The 19494-nt window shown below is 49.7% G+C and overlaps 6 protein-coding genes across 6 annotated transcripts; 3 read left to right on the top strand and 3 right to left on the bottom strand.

Annotated features, from left to right (window-relative positions):
• Positions 1-1289: 1289 nt before the first annotated feature.
• Positions 1290-2658, top strand: T069G_06833 (haloacid dehalogenase-like hydrolase domain-containing protein; the record flags this gene model as incomplete). Its single annotated transcript, XM_056174043.1, has 2 exons — positions 1290-1606; positions 1671-2658. 2 exons carry the CDS (start codon positions 1290-1292, stop codon positions 2656-2658), a joined length of 1305 nt encoding a protein of 434 aa, XP_056027622.1.
• A 440-nt stretch (positions 2659-3098) lies between these two features.
• Positions 3099-4095, bottom strand: T069G_06832 (uncharacterized protein; the record flags this gene model as incomplete). Its single annotated transcript, XM_056174042.1, has 2 exons — positions 3099-3734; positions 4048-4095. 2 exons carry the CDS (start codon positions 4093-4095, stop codon positions 3099-3101), a joined length of 684 nt encoding a protein of 227 aa, XP_056027621.1.
• Positions 4096-6064: 1969 nt separating this feature from the next.
• Positions 6065-7224, top strand: T069G_06831 (ribosomal protein l22p/L17e domain-containing protein; the record flags this gene model as incomplete). Its single annotated transcript, XM_056174041.1, has 3 exons — positions 6065-6104; positions 6181-7008; positions 7085-7224. The coding sequence occupies 3 exons, from the start codon at positions 6065-6067 to the stop codon at positions 7222-7224; spliced, it is 1008 nt and encodes a 335-aa protein (XP_056027620.1).
• A 468-nt stretch (positions 7225-7692) lies between these two features.
• T069G_06830 (CFEM domain-containing protein) lies at positions 7693-8783 on the bottom strand (the record flags this gene model as incomplete). The annotated part of the gene is made up of 4 exons (XM_056174040.1): positions 7693-8052; positions 8118-8377; positions 8466-8646; positions 8697-8783. The coding sequence occupies 4 exons, from the start codon at positions 8781-8783 to the stop codon at positions 7693-7695; spliced, it is 888 nt and encodes a 295-aa protein (XP_056027619.1).
• Positions 8784-10417: 1634 nt separating this feature from the next.
• Positions 10418-13591, top strand: T069G_06829 (RNA recognition motif domain-containing protein; the record flags this gene model as incomplete). Its single annotated transcript, XM_056174039.1, has 1 exon — positions 10418-13591. One exon carries the CDS (start codon positions 10418-10420, stop codon positions 13589-13591), a length of 3174 nt encoding a protein of 1057 aa, XP_056027618.1.
• Positions 13592-13846: 255 nt separating this feature from the next.
• Positions 13847-18700, bottom strand: T069G_06828 (helicase associated domain (HA2) domain-containing protein; the record flags this gene model as incomplete). The annotated part of the gene is made up of 8 exons (XM_056174038.1): positions 13847-14083; positions 14165-14240; positions 14307-16331; positions 16386-16483; positions 16545-17115; positions 17177-17576; positions 17634-17888; positions 17959-18700. 8 exons carry the CDS (start codon positions 18698-18700, stop codon positions 13847-13849), a joined length of 4404 nt encoding a protein of 1467 aa, XP_056027617.1.
• Between the last annotated feature and the right edge of the window lie 794 nt (positions 18701-19494).

Below are 19494 nucleotides of genomic sequence, written 5' to 3'. Positions count from 1 at the left end.
CCAGACATCATCATACATAGCAGGCAGCTTTAGGTACCAGCATCACTAAAACTGCAGTCGAGCATCCTCCTGTTCCTAGATGTCGCTCAGATCTACGCCCTAAGGTGATCTGTAAAATCTCAACTCGGCCGCTTATCATCTTGGCCTTGTTCTCTCGTTCGTCGTAAAATTTTTCTTTCCGTCAAGACCAATAGGTTGCCTTCCCCTCCCACCACAAGAGTTACACGAGCCCAGGGGTTGTAAGACGTCTCCGATGAGATCGCCATTTGCCTCACCTCATCCGAGCCAGCTGTCACGGCGCTCTTATCAGTACTTCGTTATCATTCGTTCACTGATACAAAAAATGCCGCTGGAAAGTTCCAAAGATATCCACTTTGGAAGAGCGGGAAGGGCGATTGGAGGGAACGTCATGATACGTATATTTTCGTACTGTATCCTGTTCTTGGCGTTTGCCACTATGAGCGCCGTTCGCATGTGGTTATTGCGACGTAAATGGCAATGATCCGCGCCTCTCCCACGTCCAGTTATTTCCAAGCACGAAGCTGATAACAAAGTATGCAAACACGGCTGTATACCGTGGCAGGTAAAGTATAATTCAAGTACTGTAATAGTATCCAATTAGGGCGTTTCCTATGGCGCCTCTATAGAAGAAATACCAAATCGCTACCTAGGTATTCCCCGAGTTATCGCCAATGACATGTCAAGACCCGTCACCTGTCATCACCGAGAGGCTTCCTTGGTTTCTTCGTTCCTGGGCTATTTCCTGCTAGGTAGTTTCACCAAGGCTCTTCTCAGACCGCAAGGCGCAAGCCTCTTCAGCCCGCCTACGTAGTGGCTACGCGCAATTCTCCACCGCGCCGTCATCTTCCCATTACCATAGCCCACGACTTCACGTATGTGGAACCAGAGTGTGGATAAACAACTGGAGACACATCACTGCTTGCCACTTTTCTTTGACGAAATACACACAATGAAGACAGAAAACCTGGAGAATGAAATGACTCAAGATGCTCGAGCAATACTCGAGTGGAACCACGTGGAGACCCCCAGAAACTCTGTGTGCACTCAGGGGGTGCGAGATGGAGTGAGAGATTGAGACGGCGAGAGGTATAAAAGACCTAGATATCCTCACCGTTCGAGACGGTAGAACCATTGCATCCACAGAAGCTTCACCAACTATCTAATTCCTTGAAGAGTTGTTACTTATTTCCCCATACTCTTCCACTTCTTTTACCCCACAACAGCATTGAATCATTACACCAGCAACGGGCGATATCAAATCCATCAACATGGCATCTCTCAGCAAGGAGCAGCAGACCGAGTTCTACCAGCATGTGGCTCAGGTCAAGAAGGACATTGACGAGAGAGTAGCGGATTCAGACTCCATGCCCAGCTCACCCGAGTTGGCGTCGTCAGTTAGCTCTAGAGATAGTGTCTCCTCCAGCATCCCAACTCCCATATCCCCCATCGATTCCTCTGCCGTTGCCGACTCTTTTGTCTTTGCATTTGATATCGATGGCGTGCTTGTCCGAGGTGGTCGCCCTATCCCAGAGGCTATCGAGGCTATGAAAGTACTTGACGGCGAGAACGAATACGGAATGAAGATGTAAGTCAACATCACAACACGCATACCGATTGAATTATGTGTCTAACCTTGAATTTGTCCCCAGTCCTCATATTTTCTTGACCAACGGTGGTGGCAAGACTGAAGAAGAGCGCTGCCAAGATCTATCAAAACAACTCGAGCGAGAGATCAAGCCCGGCCAGTTCATCTGCGGACACACTCCCATGAGAGAAATGGCTGAGAAGTACGGCACGGTCCTTGTCATTGGAGGCGAGGGCGAGAAGTGCCGTCTCGTCGCCGAAGGATACGGCTTCAAGGACGTCGTTACACCAGGCGACATTATCAAGCACAACGCTGCCACAACACCCTTCCGGAAGCTGACACCTGAAGAGCTCGCCAACTCCCGTGAGCGAGATTTTGACGATGTTGTCATCGATGCTGTCTTTGTGTTCGCCGACTCTCGTGACTGGGCTGGTGACATTCAGATCATGCTGGATGTGGCCATGTCCAAGGGAGGGCGACTTGCAACTCGCAGTGAGACTTTTGATGAGGGCCCCCCATTCTACTTTTCTCACAACGATGTCGTCTGGTCTGCTGCCCACGAGCATGTCCGTCTCGGCATGGGAGCTCTCCGACGCATGTTTGAAATCACATTCAAGGACCTCACTGGCGGCAAGGGCAAGCTACACACGCACGCCTTTGGCAAGCCTCAAGTCTCGACGTTTGAGTTTGCTGAGCGGCTGATGCAAACCTGGCGAAGCACCGAGCACGGCATCTCTGGTCCTCCCCAGACGGTGTACTTTGTTGGTGATACGCCGGAGAGCGACATCCGTGGCACCAATGCCATCAATGACGTTGCCGACAACGACTGGTACAGCATTCTGGTCAAAACCGGCGTGTACCAGGAGGGCACAGAGCCAACTTACAAGCCTCGCGCTACCGTCTCTACCGTTCTTGATGCTGTGAACCATGGCATCCAGCGTGAGATGCGCAAGAAGGTGGTGTCGTCGCTCAAGCGAGACGTTTTGGGCAAATCAGACTGTGTTGCAGCTGACCCAGCCATCTTTGATGAAGACATGCTTGTCTCTGCATAAAGGTTCAACGATATAAACACTTTGAAATGGCATATTACGAGCCGGAGTATTTGGAGTTCAAAACGAGGAAATTGAAACACTTGGATTCGTTAATGCGACACGACTGATTCATCCTTTTCTTTACACTTTCTCTTTTAAGATTGGTTTCAGAACGCAAGTGTTGCCAAACGCTTGTATATCATGATGAGAGAGCATTACTATACTCTTCTCATTATTTTCTTTCTTCTTTCTTTTTTACACCTTCTTTCTCATCAGATAGACTGATGTCCCTTTTCATATACCCCAAGCGATTATCAAACTGATATTAGAGCGCATTACAATGAGATACTAGACAGTCTCTTCTACATAGATTTATACACTGGTCTATAGATAACCAGTCTTGAACGTATACACAATTGTCTACATGATCCATGGCTTTTGCTCTGTACAAGTGACATGAATCAATCGTCGAAAGTAAACTTTCCCCATGGTGATGCTGCAACCCAACCAGCACTGTCAACGGCCTCCTGCCTATTGGAGCGTCTTTCAAAGGCCTCTTCCATAGTCACTCTCATAGAATATTCCGCAACGTGATCACGCTCAACATGAAGCCAGCCTTTCCATCCAGCAGCCAGGTCACCCGTCCCTAGTCCGCCTAGCACAATCGTACCCCAAAATTCACGAGAGAGAGACGCCGCCGAGGAGCAGTCGTAGACCAAGGAGCGTTCAGCCTCTGCGATGAGTGATCGGATGAGTTCGACGTCGGTGCCTGAGATTTCGCCGTATGGGGGCTGCTGGACGTAGACATGCTGCAAGTCATCATCCGTGCATGTGAGGCAAGTAGCATCAAAACGGCCGTCGAGATCGAGGACAAACAGCGCCATGGAATGAGGCGGCGAGACGAGCGTCGATATGACTTTGTATATCAGCAGGAGGCTGCGGCCAGACACGGATATTGTGGGCGCTTGGGTTGCTCGAAATTGCCGGCCAGCGAGATGATCAAGCTCATCTAAGTGTGTGATTTTGACTCGCCTGGTACCGGCTCCGATTGCTTGGGTCTTTTCTAGGGAGAGCGACGAGCGAAAGCTGTCGAGAACCTATTGTCATGTCTCAATATTAGCATCGATTATCGTGAAGAGTAGTGGGCGAGTGTATTTGATTCAGAGGTGCAGACGGCTGAGGTGGAAACGAATGTCTTTTTTTCTCTCTCTGTTTCCTCTTCTCCCATATATTTTCCTTATTTATGAAAATAGACCTCTACTGCTTGTTCTCAACACAAGACCCCGAATTTGTGAAAATTGTGGCGATTTGTTGCACTTTGTGTGATTTTTCGCACCTCCGGACACAGCTCTCGGCGCATACGGAAACTTTTCCCAAGCAACCAGCGTCGGAATCTCATCAAAAACTCACCTCCTCCAAACTAGCCTCCTCAACAGCCTTCAGCAACTGTCCGCCCATTGCCGCCTCCATCCTCTCTCTCTCTCTCTCTCTCTCAATCAGGATTTCGATACAGCCCAGCCGCAAATGACGCCTCCCTGCCGCTCATTCCCCGCCTCGGAGCTGCCTCTTCGGATCCAGCAGGACGCCTCGGGCCGGCGCCGGAAGGTCGATGGTGCAGGCTCAGTGTCTCGCAAGATTGATCTTTCGGCGTGTGAGCTTTTTCAGATGCTGCAGTACAAATGTGAGGTTCAGCGGCCGCTGTCGCGCGAGAGCCCGGTTCGGTGCTTTGCCGTAGATCGGCTGTTTCGAAGGTAAAGTTTGGAACCCCCACCAAAGCGTCGATGATGACTTTTGGGCTATGACTGTCTGCCACTCGGCTGAAGCATTGAGTCACCTGGTTAATGCAATCGTTACTAACGATGAAAAAAATAGGTGTAAGGACAAGCAAGGCACATTTACTGTAGAGACAACGGCATGGGAAGGGGAGAGAGCTAGAGAGGACAACAGCTCTGAAGGTACCAAGACGAAAGAGCCGCCTAGGCCGCACCAGTGGTCATCGAGCTGGCATGATGCCGACGAGGCATCGCCATGATGCGTCTGGTTTCCTATATTGCGAGAGAAAGCATGACAAGTTCTTTACTGGCTACTTGATCCAAATTATACGACCCCTGAGAGGGTCCCCGCGCCATCAGGATGAGCTGTATCATGGCCTGAGCATGCATACATCTTAGGCCCAGACACTCACACAATGCTACACACTGCAGCAACCTGGTCCAGCTAAACGACCCTAGAGGCTCTCTGAACTGGTGATTGCGCTCATATGATCTCGAACGTTCATTTATAAAGCTTATAAAGCTTCATGACGACGAGGAAGCTATAAACCCCTCGGCACAAGAGTCACATAGAATGGCTTCGGAGAATTGGCTTCACATAGCACATAATTTGTACATAATCCCAAAGGAACCACCAGCACTATTTTGAGCAATAAACAAAGGGGAGTCGATATAGCAATAGATATAATAAGCCAAGTGAGATAATTGACTCGTATTGCCCCGAGACTTATTGGTCTAAGTAGAGGTTCGCCCGGCTGCCTTTCTTCCGTGATATTTGACATCCGTCCAGCAACTATGCTTCTGCAGGCATGAACAGTCCGTTGGCCCAGTCATTCCCCTTCTATTCGACCAGCAGCTATCCATGCCGCATTCCCTCTCGGTCCATCGATCATACAAATGCCCCCCTTACTGTGACGCAGCGGCGGCACGCTCGGCCTCCTTCTTGGCGTAGTAGGCGTCTCGGCCGTTGGTTCGGGGCATGTGGTAGCCGTACCTATCCCATTATTAGACAGTCTTCCCTCGCAAATCAGAGTCGGTTCGCTATTTTCAAGTTCCGTACCAGTACCAGTTGGCCATGATGAATCCAGATCCTAACGAGATGTGAGCCAAAGCGGATAAAAAACAAAAAGTCCCATAGCTGTGTCAAAGCTTTGCGGACAATCGGGGGCCAATATTTACCAAGACCGACGCCGAGGTCAAGGATGAGCTGTCGCCGCAGCATCTGCACCCTGTGTTAGCTACTCCAATGAATTTATAGCGGGACCTGCCACGATTCCCAGTGCGATACTGCGCCATTGGCCGGAATAGAGACGTACTCCAGTGATAGGTGCGATAGCCATTGTGAAGAGAGAGCTTTCCAAGCTGTTTAAAAGCCGTGAGATGCGTTGTTTGGCGGTTTGGTGAACTCGGTACAGCGGAAATGGAGAATCTGCTATGGATCAAACCATGGTATGGTCTGATGTTAATCCCGCTAAGGCACATCACGTGATAGCACAACACCGGCCGTCGGCGGATTCTCGGGTGTGCGAAAAAGAGCGTCTCGAGCTATGCGATGGGTTTAGTAAATTAGGAAGATTGAATCATTCGTTTTCTTCAATGGGTTGTAGATCAGCTAGTTGAGACTCGTTCTTCTTGCTGCTGCCATCTCGGATCCAATGAGTCTACGGCTGGCCACTCGGCGGCTGGCGCTGTCAAGTAATACCTCTACCAAGAAAATAACCATCTTATATCAAAAGTTCCCTGGCTAATTAAAACCATTAATTGGACACAGGCCCATCTTCTCCAGCCTCATTGCTGGCGCCGATTAATGGAGTTTCACACGGAACCGTTGGCGTACTGACTCAGCGTCGTCATAAATGGTCGATCAATGTGTTCAAAGGATGGGGTAAATCCAGTTCCAAAGAATCTGGCGACAGAGGCCAGGACCCATCCGCCTCTGAATTGGACGATCCCAAGAAGCGACAGCAGTTCTTGCAAAGGAATATGCGAGGCGGAGTTGAAGACAACATTTTCCAGGACGAAATTGAGGCCGCGAAGCCGGTAACCGATTCTCCAGCCGCCCAGACGACAGAGGAAAGGACGAAGGAGAGCCTAGCAATGGTAGTCGATCCAGATGCTCGGAGCCGTATCCGGTGGCAGCGAAGAAAGGTCATCCAATCAGTGCGCCGCAACGGGCAGCTGACGAGGGAGGAGAAGATCAAAATGACGGAGCGCGAGCTCATTCACAAGAGCGACTTTTTCCCAACCAGCGTCAAGAAGCTAGTCATGCTGGCACGGCAGATTGCCGGCAAGCCAGTCGACGAGGCTATCCAACAAATGAAGTGGTCAAAAAAGAAGTTTGCGGCCGAAGTCAAATATCACCTGGAAGAGGCGCGGGACATGGCTGTTGTTCGGCGTGGCATGGGCCTTGGAAAGGTCAACGGTGACATTCTAGATAAGCCTCGCAAGGTGCGAACCAAGGATGGTAAATGGATTGAGATTGAAGACCCAACCCGCCTCTATGTTGCTCAGTCATGGGTTGGACGCGGCCCCTGGCGTGGAAAGGAGATTGACTATAAGGGACGAGGGAGAATGGGTGTCATCCAGCATCCCAGCACAAGTAAGACACTACTAGTTCCCTTTTCTTTCAATAACACAATTTAGATTCAGACTTGCTAACCCGTGTGATAATATAGGCTTTACAGTCATTCTGAAAGAGGAAAAGACCAGAATTCGGGAGTATGAAGAGGAGAAGGCTAAGGAGGCACAAAAAGGCCCTTGGGTTCACTTACCAAACCGCAAGGTACATGGCCAAAGACCATATTATTCATGGTAAAGACAAGAGAATGAGGATTGTGGGAATTCGGAAGCAATAGAGTTTGCATGACAATGAGCATGTACCTGTATCAACATATGTACAATGAAACGAAACAACACACTCGGGCAACTGGATAGAGTATTTCAGTTCTGGTTTCCTGCACCACGTAACTTTAGACTCTTTGAATAGTATCCGTGCTCAAGAGATGAAGAATACACACCCCCCGTTTTGGCTTGAAGCGGCCCATCACCGATTGTATTTTGTAGCAAGCGTCGGTTAATACATTACACAGAGGCTTACTCCGGGAGAAGAAAGGCGTTGGTCTCCGGCCGTCACTTTAAGCGCATGACTAGAGTTTGCAACATGACCCATACAGTTGAAACAAATGGAAATTGGATCAAAGCTGGTCCTCAATCGTGAGCTAATCCCACTACCAGAGCACAGATGGCTAGATCACCTGAGGACTATCAAAGACACGAGCTGCAGCTACACCATGGCTCTTGGCTGCTGCCGAGGTACCATGTCTTCGTACCGGTTAGAGACCAGTTCGAGATCATTCGAATACTTTTCAAACGCGCCTTGGCCACGACCAGAACTAGGAGGTGGCGCAGAGATGTCGAAGGAATCGTGAGTTCGGCTGCGGTTTTTCAAGAAAAAGAAGACGCCGGCAAATGCAATTGCAACTACACCGCCAGCAACTCCGACTCCAATTCCAATAGCCGCACCTTGGGACAAACCACCTGCCGGAGCAGCTGCGGATGTTTCAGTAGACGTGGGACTAGAGCTAGAGACAGAGGTGGAAGAAGCAGCAGAGGTTGTCGTAGGAGGCGGGGAAGTTGGTTTAGACTAGGTTACCCAAAGTTAGCAACGTTGAAGAGCCTAGGCTATAGGACGAATGTGAGGACACATACCGCGGGGATTGTAGAGTTTGAGTGTAGAGGGGTTCCTGTCGGCGGAGCAGAGGGTTGAGTGGGAACGGAGGCCGGTCCTGTCGTGGCTGACGATGCTGTAGTTGGTGGCCCTGTGGCCGGTGGCGATGAAGACGGAGGTGCAGTTTCTGAGCTCGGAGCAGATGTCGTTGGCGGCGATGTTGGACTTGGGGTTGTTTCGCTTGGAGGAGCCGTCGATTCAGACGCGCCTGGAGTCGCTGGTGGTGTTGAGGTCGGAGGAACTGATGCACCAGTTGGTGTAAACGCCAATTGTTGACCTATGGATGGATGAGTATACAACATATCTTGTCCATACATTTGGATCCTTACCCTGACAAAAGTTCCCAGCAAGAAAGGCCTGGACTTGGACGTCCGTAGAGCCGCAACCAGTCTGACCACAGTCTCGAACGCCAAATCCAAAGTTGGCGTTTGCACAGAGACAGGCAGCGTCATCTGCACTGACGCAACCATACTGAGTGAATTGGCCTCTGACAGTGTTCGCACAACCAGGCTATGACAAGGTCAGATATTGCTGAAGCTCTAATAATCGAATTGACCTACCACACAGGTGGGCGTGTCCTGGGCAACAACACCATCGACGTAAATCAAGCTCAGTGCACCAAGCACTGCTGGAAGAAGGTAGCGCATGTCGAGAAGATGGCTCTTAGTCGCCGGACTCGCACGCTGAGATTGAAAATTGAAAAGATATTGAAGCCTGTTTTCTAGAACGAACTAGGTGATCAGAAAGATAGGCTGGAGCCACCAGACCTATTTTTCTCTCTCTCTCCTTCTCTCTATCCCACTATCCTTCTCTTTTTAATGCAACGTCACGAAGATCCGGAAGAAAAAGGCTGAAAGGACGGGGAATCTGGAACAAAATGTCGACCGAGGGTTACCAGCACACACGGTCAGACGGCAATCGAAAACGGACTCGTAACAGGCTGCGCAATGTACGAGCAAAAGAATGAGGCTGAAGGAGTGGAATGCAGATCTCGCAAGTAAAGGGAGAACAGGTTAGTGACAATAGTCGAGGTCTGCGGATGGAATGGCCATAGAAGGGGGCTCGAAAAGGGAGGCAAAAGGAGCGTAAGAAGTGTAAAATTCGCAATATATTCGTAGGGGGCGTGGATGGTCTATACAAGACCGTTGTAAGTTGAAGAGAAGAGAAAAAAAAATGAATGAATGAGGTGAATCAAAGGCCGAATCGCAGTCGCTACAGAAAGACACGATGGAGGATGAAATTCAGCGAGAAAGAATGCCAGTAGTGGTCGCTTTACTTTAACCCCCAGCTCCGTGTTGGGCTCCGTAGATCATTAATGATAGGGATGCAATCCCGGTCTGCGGGCCCACCTCCAGCACCTAGCCAGCGCTAATAACGCGCTCCAAATGCGCTGCTGTGCCTGGCTCCGTAGCGGTTGGGTACCTGCTGCATTCTGCAAAGTAGGGGGGTTGATCTGAAACAAGGAATCATACAGGCAGGTCACCTTCCACGGTGGCTTCCAGGCGCCGTACGAGGCGGAAACAGGACTAGCATGGGAGCGCTAGTGTCGAGCTGGTTATTGCTTGACAATTTCATGCCCAAACAATTACGAGGCGTCCATCTTGTATATTTATAACTCTAAAACTCGAGCTACTGTTTGCCCGATGCGAACAATCTACCAGGTAGCAGGTAGGTAGACAGATATCGCTACATATTACATGTACTTATTCACAATGCGCGCCTTAGGGAGCCGAATACTTTTTCTCAGCAGTAATTACTGTTATCCACTGATCTGCAGCATACACTACCAGACTACCTTCGGTAAGGGCTCAACTGTCTGGGAGTCATCACAATTTGGAACATTCAATTACCATCAGCCGCGGCTGCAGAGCTGCCTATTACCTGCCTAACACTTACCTCAGTTCTACTACCTGGTAGTAGGTACCTATCAGGTACTTTAGTATGTAAATTACCAAGGAAGCACTACCAGAAAGCTGTGGGAGGGACTTAGACAGGTACCTGCCGCTCAGTACACTAGGCCACCGCCAAGCTAAGGTGGGTAGCTCGGCCTTGCATTAGGTAGCGTAGAGGTACCTAAATCAGGTATTAGTAGAGCAGCACAATCAACTTTTTGAGTTTGCAGATCCCATCCGTCTCAACAGCTTACCGTCAACATCATCTGAATCTGCTCTTTCTCCCACCCAATCTCGATTTCCCTTCCATCGACTCCCACATTGCGGCAACTCTTGATTTATGCTGCAGGCACTGTGATGCCGCACCGGAACGGCCGAAGAGGATGACCATGGCCAATCCTGTAGGCGAGGAGAGCTGGCTGGCCTATCTCGACGAAACCACTCGCAACGCCCCCGATCTCGAGCAGCGCGTAAATGTCGTCGAACTTTTCAAACGCGCTGTCGGCGCCGAGCCCGGCAGTCTGCAGATATGGCTGGCATACTGCAACTATTTCTGGTCTCTTTGGGCGGATAGTCAATCCAACGCTGCTGGATGGCCAGAAGAAGAACAAATGATGGGCCGTGAGCTTTTCTCGTTCGGATCTGCCCTTGACCTGTGGCAGCAAGGTTACGAGGCTATCAAGTATCGCATCAACGACAGTCATATTCTCTGGAACCGCTGGATATCGCTAGAAATGGAGCTTCTGGAGAAGACGAAAACTCCAGAGGGGGTTAAGCGCATCACGCACCTGTACCGTGACCGACTTACGACGCCGCACATCACTTGGGACGAAACGTCACAAATGTTCTCGAGCTTCTTGTCGGAATACAATCGCGCCGCATGGGAGGACTCCATGAAAGACGTCACCGCACTATCCCAGGATGCAAAGCGCCTGATGGCGGAGCGGGATTCCTTTGAGCTTAAGCTCCAACAGGCATCCAGGGCCGACGATGCGGAAGCTCAAAAGAAAATCATGACCGAATATCTTGAATGGGAAGCGTTACGCGCCCATGGTGGACAAGGCATCGCTGACATCAATTTCAACCTCTGCTGTGGACTCTATGCTAGAGCCTTGACCGGGGTATTCGCATCCGACGAATCGGTTTGGCATCAACATATAGTCTTCCTCTCATCCTCATACGCTGATACAAAAGCCCCTGAATATCTACTCAATGCCCTCCGCCGGGCTGTTCAGCATTGCCCCTGGTCTGGTCGCTTATGGAATAGGTTAATTCTATGCGCAGAAGAGGCGAGATTAGATTTTGCTGAAGTGGAGTCGATTAAGCATGCCGCGACGAGCGAAAACCAGCTGTACAAGCACGGCATGGAGAGTATGATCGAGATGTATGTGGCTTGGTGCGGTTTTCTAAAACGAACCGCGATGGATGCGAGCGCTACAGATGAGGCTGTAGATGTGGCTGATGTAGGGCTGAGTGCCGCTCTCGAGGACGTTGAAGTTGTGGGCAAAAGATTATACGGCAAAGACTTTCAGGGCGACCCCAAGTTTCGGCTGGAGCGCATCTATATCCAATACCTGACTGAGAAGAAGGGAGCGATAGACGAGGCAAGAATGCAGTGGAATAAGCTAGCCAAGGCCCAAATCCACGCCGACAGTCACGACTTTTGGTTCCGCTATTATATGTGGGAGATGCTCATATTCTCTTCCACCAACACAAGCAACAGCCCTACACCCTCTTCCGGAGGTGGCAATTTCCGGATACCCGTGCTTGCCACCGCTGTTCTTCAGCGCGCTGTAAACCGACAGACCATTGACTGGCCCGAAAAGGTGCTGGAGGTTTACATGCAGCATTGCAATGATTATGAACAGTCGCATTCTGTTCGCAGAGCGGCTGATGCCGTGCAGAAAGCTGAAAGCAACATTGCGAAGCGACGTGCTCTTGAAGAACAGGAGAAGGCTGCCGCATATGCTGCCTATTATAGCGCACAGCCAGCAGGTCAAGATGAAGTCATTTCAGGGGATGTCTCCCCAGGCCAGTCTAAGAGAAAACGGGAAGATCCAGTGGATTCACAAGAGCCCAACAACACCAGCAGTAAACGCCAAAAGAACGAGCACGAATCTCAGTCTGGGTCACGGAGAGATAGAGAGAACACCTCCGTGCTCGTCTCAAATCTCCCTGCAGAGGTCACGATGACAAAGCTTCGCCAATACTTTAAAGAGTATGGCCACATCAATAATGTCACAGCGCTGGTACGAGAAAAAGACGGTCTCTCATCAACGGCATTGATCGAGTTCAGTACTCCAGAAGAAGCTCAATCTGCATTACTCAGAGACGGCAAGTTCTTCGGGGAGTCTCAGATTAATGTGCGATCAGCTCATGATTTAACCATCTATGTCACTAACTACCCACCTGCGGCCGATGAAAAGTACATCCGACGATTGTTCAAGGATTGCGGAGAGATTTTAAGCATTCGATGGCCCAGTCTGAAGGTGAATACGCATCGCCGATTCTGCTACGTCTCTTTCCGTGAGAGTGAAGCATCCGCTAGAGCAGTGTCAAAAGAAGGCACTATTCTTGACGATAAATATAAGCTCGTGGCTAAATATTCCGATCCCAATCGCAAGAAGAGCCGCGAAGGTGCTGTCGCTGAAGGCCGAGAAGTTCATATCTCAGGATTGAGCCCCTCCGCTACAGAAGAGGAAATCCGCACAATATTCTCAAAATACGGAACCATTTCGAGGATAAACGTTCCCCGGAACATAGGCGGGAAGGGTCGGGGCTTTGCATTTATCGACTTTACAACAAAGGATGAAGCTGAAAAGGCTACCTCAGAACTTGACAAGACCAAGTTTCTCAACCAAATAATCCGCGTCGAGATCTCAAAGACTTCTAATGTGAAGCCCACGGCTCATAGTGGATCACACGACCGTGCATCTCCCGCACACCAAGCGAGCGATGATGCCGATGTTGACATGGCCAACCACAGGTCTGCGAGTGACAAGTCGTCAGGCCCTTCAGCTGGCGACATCGCCGCGCGTACTATCGCCCTCATGGGCCTGCCTGACACGGTCAATGACGCTCGAGTGCGAGCGCTTGTTGAGCCGTTTGGGCCTATCGTCAAGCTACTTCTACAACCAGGGCATGGTGGCGCGAAGATAGAGTTCGCAGACTCTTCCGCTGCGGGCAAGGCAAGCCTGCAGCTTAGCAATGTCGAGTTTGAAGGCCGCAAACTGCAGGTTGGGTCTCCCGATGACCTGCGTCACGCCAAGGTTGAGAGAACGGAAGATCGCATTGTCCCACGTAGCCAGAGTTCGGCTAAGAAAGACAAGCCAACCGGCACCACGGCGAACAGTTTCTTGCCATCGTCGGTGATGAGGCGACCTACCTTGGGGAGACCAGGTCCAAAGCGAGGGCTCGGTTTCTCTGCCCCGAAAGTTATACCCAAGTCTGATGACAAAAAGGATGGAGAGAGTGCAAAACCAGCGCCAAAGAGCAACGCTGACTTCAAAGAGCTCTTTTTGAGAGGCTCAAACCCCAAGAATAATACCGACAAGGCCGACTAAATCGGAATGTCTTTTGTGGCTTGCCTCCAATTGAACTTGATATATCAGGAAGTAGCTATAGTGTTTTCTACTGAATTGACAAAATGAATTCTATCAAGTTCCAAACCAAGTATTCCCTTATTATCTTGCTCCGAAATTGCCATTTCGCCCAAGCAGTTGTCCCCTATCCCAATGTATGTCCCCTAGTAATTCTATGTTCTGTGGCTGGCCTCTGTAGTCCAGCTCCAAACGCAATGTTCTAATTCAGGTCCAAGTCTAGAGACTCACGGTGTTGACAATCTTATCCTGGTTAAAATCCTGGGAAAATAGACGCTGCCACACGTCGAACCATTTCTCCTGCTGTGCCGTAAGCAGCTTGCCGGGTTGCTTGAAGGTCCTAGTAAGTAGTTCTCGCAAGCGTGTGCGCAAGACTTTAATGACGAGCATTGTCTTCCAATCCGGTATGGCGAAGCGACCCCGGTTACCATCCAACACTATAACGCCAGAGTATAGCTGGGAACAAATGGTATCAGTACGGTAACTCAACTGATATGGGTAAAAGGCAGGCCATAAATGAAAATTCTCTTTACTTACATCGCAGCGTACGTCACCACAAAGCAGTGCTATCGAGAAAGGTTCCGTGGCACTGGTTTCATGTGCACGATAAACCCTACATCGATCATTAGATAAGCTCTAATAGAGAGGCGTATAGATAGAAGGATATTCGGCAACTCACGATTTGGTTTGCATTATCGTATAATACGATAGCCATTTGATCTCAAACAGTCCACGATTGACAGAGCTTGGGTGAAGGCTAATGGATTGGTTGTTTCCTATATTGCGAAGCCCCTTGGAACCTGGTGCATCTCTCACGAGAAGCTTAGGATAGAAGCTCCACGCAATAACGGAAGTTGATACAATATCGTTATCGCTGTTGAGGTTGACTCGCTGGGGTACCTCGACAAATTGCTGCTGACGACGGCTGCGCCCACCGGAAGAGAATCGAAGCTTTAATAGAGCTCGCCGCTCATCCTCCGTCAGGGATAGAAATCCGGAGTCGGCTAGAGACGTCAAAAGTTGCCCCTTTAGGTCCTCAATGTTGGTGAGCGTCTGCTGATTGAGATAGTTCTTTCTGCAGAACTGGAACTCTTTTCCGTAACCCCCATTCGCTTGGCATACTCGCTTCCACGCTACATATGCATTGTAAGTTGTAAGGACATCCGAGTCTGCACGGCGGAAAGCTGCTCTCGCATTATTTGCTTGCGTTTGCTGTCCGAACGGAGCAGAAAATGGCGATTTGGACGATAAGATTGCCGCGACGGTGATGGCCATGTCTAGGCATTTAAATACGCATCCCAAGAGGATGAGTTTTCCCAAGAAAACATCCAGAGGCAATCTTGCCAATTGATAACCAAGAGGGGTGAGATCCTCTGTGCCAGTCAAGGCCCGCACATCCACAAGTGCGTCAACAGCCCGACGTATATTCTTTGCCGAGGGAGGGTCCAAAGCGTCACCTAGCGTCTCTTCGATGCCGCCTATCTTACAGATCTTGACTCGTATCGCCAGATCTTGCAAGGAGAGGCGGAGCATCTCCGGAGTTTGCTGATCGCTCATAAGTGTATCGTGCCTATACCGGGAGAACATGTGGAAACAAAGTCCATTCTGCACACGACCAGCACGTCCTCTTCGTTGCTTTGCATTAGCTCTTGATATGAATGTGTCGATCAGCCGGGAAAGCTGCTTCTTCTCATCAAATCTCATTTCGCGATGTTTGCCCGTATCGATGACACAGGTAACATCTGGAATAGTGATTCCAGTTTCTGCAATATTCGTCGCCAATACAATCTTTCGCATGCCTTGAGGTGGTACAAGAAAAGCTGCCTCTTGGTCCTCCATGGCGATCGTAGAGTGTAGAGGGTAAACAAGCCAGCCAGCGGAAAACCGGGGGTCTCCCAATAGCATATCGTTCAATGATCTTATGTCTGCAATTCCGGGTAAAAAGACCAGGATTGCATTACTGTATTGCTGTAGTGATTCATCTATAGAAACTCGAGCAATCAGTTCCACAATAAGGTCGAGGTCGATTTGGTATTCGTTCATCTGAGCGAGAACCGTCTTGGTCCTGTTTGAATAGCCTGCGAGGCTCTGTGCCATTTCTGTTTTCAAGCCCTCTACTTCGATCTCGCCTACATCGTCATCGAGATCAACAAGCCGATCAGATTCTGAATTGGCGGGGGTATAGCCAGTAAGCTCAACAGCATCTTCTAGATAGCGGACCATGACCGGGAATGTTCTTCCTGGGACGTTGAGAACAGGCGCACCACCTAGGTACGCAGAAAATCGCTCTGCATCAACAGTAGCAGACATCAAAATAACCTTCAAGTCTTTCCGGCGTTTCAAGAGACGCTTGAGAACGATGAGAAGAAAATCGCTATCAATGGAGCGTTCATGGACCTCGTCGAGTACTAGGTGTGTGACTTCGCCAAGGTCGTTTGAACCTTCAAGCATTCTCATAACAATTCCCGTGGTAGCATATACAAGCCGTGTTTCTTTGGACGTGTTTGATTCAAGGCGGATAGAATAGCCAACGAGGGATCTAGAAGTCCCCAAGTCACCCCTTTCGTCGCCCAACTCCTCGCTTACTCGGCGAGCTAGGGATATGGCTGAAATTCGACGAGGCTCCGTGCAATATATTTTGCATTGTCTGCCTTGTGACAGCTCATGCTCCAGCAAAAACGCCGGGACTTGTGTACTTTTGCCGCTGCAGCACTGTAAGCGAGGCACAATTTGAAAAGAAGACAAGCCCTCAACTTACCAACCGGTTTCTCCGCAGATAATTATAACTTGATTATTATCTACAGCATCCAAAACATTATTTTTGAATTTCCACATGGGAAGCTGTACTCGATATTCCTAACAGGCGCGTCAGTTGGCCGTAGTGGTGCAACGGAAGAAGCATATGCTGGTAACATACTAGCATGGCTGCATATTTCTTCCTACCCGACTTCGATGCCCATAGCTTTTTCAAATTGTCATCGCTCTCAACGTTCTTCGATCGCTCGACATGTCCTATTTCGGCAGCCTCTGGCGAAGCCTTGGCATTATTGCGACCCCGGAACGCACCCTGTAGAACAACACCGTCTTCAAGCTCTTGATCCTGCCTTTGACGGACAAGGGCCTTGAGCTGCTTCACGGCTAATCGATCTTGCGCATCAAAATGGCCCTTTTTGGCTTCGGCCATCTCAGACCAAAAATCGCGCCAGACAGTTGGAAGCCTAAGGTTAACTTTTTCTTCCTTAGGATTACCATTGAATATGTGGAACAGCGCCGCAGTGGCAATGTAGGCCTCTGATTGCTTCGTATCCGGCGTAGCAACCTTGGTCATGGTAAACCTGAAGTGTGACGGGTCAATCACTGCTTCAACGTCCGCGCTGGCCACAATCTGGGCAGGGTCCTGCGGCTTTGACCACAAAATATCCACCGAATGGCGGTTAGCAAAAGTAGCCTCAGAAACGACTGTAAACTTGATATTGACAGATGGGTCTCTATTTAAGGTTAGCACTTTGAGATGATGCTGCAGGCGAGAGACCTAGTGTATCAACTTGCCTAGAACGACAGGCGTCTTCCAAGATTCGTTTTGGGGCGACTCCTGTCCATTTAGAAAATTCTCGAATAATAAGCTTTACTCCATCTGAAGAGTTTACTACCGTCTGGAGCTTTCCTGTGGTCGGGTCGACTTCGCTCTGGGGGAGAGATTCGAATAAGCCTGCGATATCGTCGTCTTCATTATTCTCGGCGAGGAGCTCTTGAGCCATCTTCTCAGCTATAGCAGTAATATCATCGTCCGCTTCCAATGTTGGCGCGGGTTCTTCAGACTGTGACGGGCTGTTTGAGTCAGTGGCAGCACTCTTCCTAGCCAAAGCAAGTTGCTTCTCCAGAACAACTTTCTCTTTCTTCCATTGTTGCTCTGCCAAGAATTTGTCAAACAGAACATCAGATTCTATGGCTTTAAGTTTGGATTCCAGGTAAGCCACTGCTGCCATGTCCGCCTCATTTTCCTTACCCTGCGGCTTAGTGGATTTAGACTGCGCTCCTTTTTCCAGGTGGCCCAGCTCGAGTAACTTTGCCTTTGTGGCGACGTATTCTAGTATCAAATTCTCCGGCTCAATATCGCCATCGAATGTAGCAATTGGAGATGCCCGGGCTTTGCCAGGGCGAGCATTCGGTGCATTGCCTTTCTCCGTACGACCGGCTTGAGATACGTTTAACTTGGGTGTACTTGTGCGAGACGGGGGCCCAGATGCACTATCGGTAGCGTCTAAAGGAAATATATCAGAAAATGATGAGGGGATAAGGTCTACCCCTGGATCGAGTATGGAGAGGCTGACCTTTGGAAACTGCCTTGGTCCTAGTCCCGTACGTGGGGAGATCTTCAAGCGGAGATTCACGAGCGAGCCATTCCAGAGCTTCTTCTAGACCCCATATATAATCTCGAGGAGCGGCCGATATGTTTGGTGCGATATCCAAGATATGTTGTATAGCGCTTTCGACAATTTTTTCGGAAAAGGCGGCCCCAGAGAGCGTCTGCTGCAACGTCCAGATGCGTGATACCAACTCTTCTTCAGAGGGCATCTTTCCAGGCCCAACGTTTTCGGATGAAAGGCTAGAGGCATAGAAGCGACTTTCAGCCTTGATCAGGTCAAGGATATGATCCATCAATTCCCGAGGCAGCCATTTTGGAGTGTTGATAGTTTCAGCCTGGCTCCGAAGCAGGCGCCGATCGGTCTCCAATCGAGAGCACTGGCGTTGAGCATCTCGCTTGACTTTCTGCGAATATTTTTCTACAAATAGTTGCAGTTCTGATTCTTCGAGCTGTCGTTCAAACTCTTCGGGGCTCAGGACGGTTTCCTTGGCTGTTGTTTGCTCGCCACTCGCCGCGGTTGGCTTCGATGGTAGCGGGGTTGCTTCTGATCCAGCTGGAGGGGCAGTCTTGGGAGTGCTGACGCCCGAAGAAGGCTGAGATCCTGTCGGCTCTGCTATTTCCAGGCGAGGCTTGGACGCAACAGAGGTCGTCGCAAAGCCTCGCGCCGGATTGGCTGCCGGCTTCTTCTTCTTCTTTGCGCCAGCCATGAGGTGGCCTAGGAAGAGATGTTCAGCGAACGGAGGAGGGGGGAAAGGAGGGTCGAGATCAACAGGTGCCTCTGGATAAGAACATGCTCGAAAGGCAGGGGTATTCACAGGGCAGGTGAGTACTCGTACTCCGTAGATATGCAGCAGTGGTGCATCAATATTATAGCCTTGCGTTTGCTTTATTCTAGCTACCCGGCAATCAGTTAATATTGTTTAATCTGCATTATCTAAGCATTCTGACGTAATATATTGTTATTAGAGGCAGCTGGGTCTTCGTCTGCACGGACATCGGCATTTATCAGTCAGGTTTTTAATAAAAAATTTACATATATGACTTATATCTACGTGTAAATTCACATCGAAAATTTAAATCTTCATTTTTTACGATGACAGAAACCATGGCTTTTCTTAAATTCCTTCTTTAAAGTCTGTGAATTCTATTTTTAGCCACCACTGGTGCGGAGTCGCATGTGACAACGTTCGGATGGCCGCCGTACCTGGCATGCATAATTGCTCGGTACATGGAACACGGGTAAAGTGGTCAAGGAGCAAATGCCGAATCTCCAGCATCTCATCGCTGCCCCGGCACTTCCACATCGAGCCAAAGTTCATATTTTTCATCACAAAATCAAGCATTTTGTCAACACGCTTAAATGGCATCTCGGCTGTGTCAAAACTCCTATCCTGGCCTACCTACTTGGCGCTACACTAAATTGTGTCGACTAGCGAACCTTGTAGTTAGCCAATACTTTGACACCTGCGCCTCCTTGTCCGTTGGCCATGACGCCCGGGTA

Source organism: Trichoderma breve, chromosome 4, assembly GCF_028502605.1.
Source record: "Trichoderma breve strain T069 chromosome 4, whole genome shotgun sequence".
Taxonomy (NCBI): domain Eukaryota; kingdom Fungi; phylum Ascomycota; class Sordariomycetes; order Hypocreales; family Hypocreaceae; genus Trichoderma; species Trichoderma breve.
Note: the sequence above shows the minus strand (reverse complement) of the source record. Positions and strands in the feature narration are given on the sequence as shown.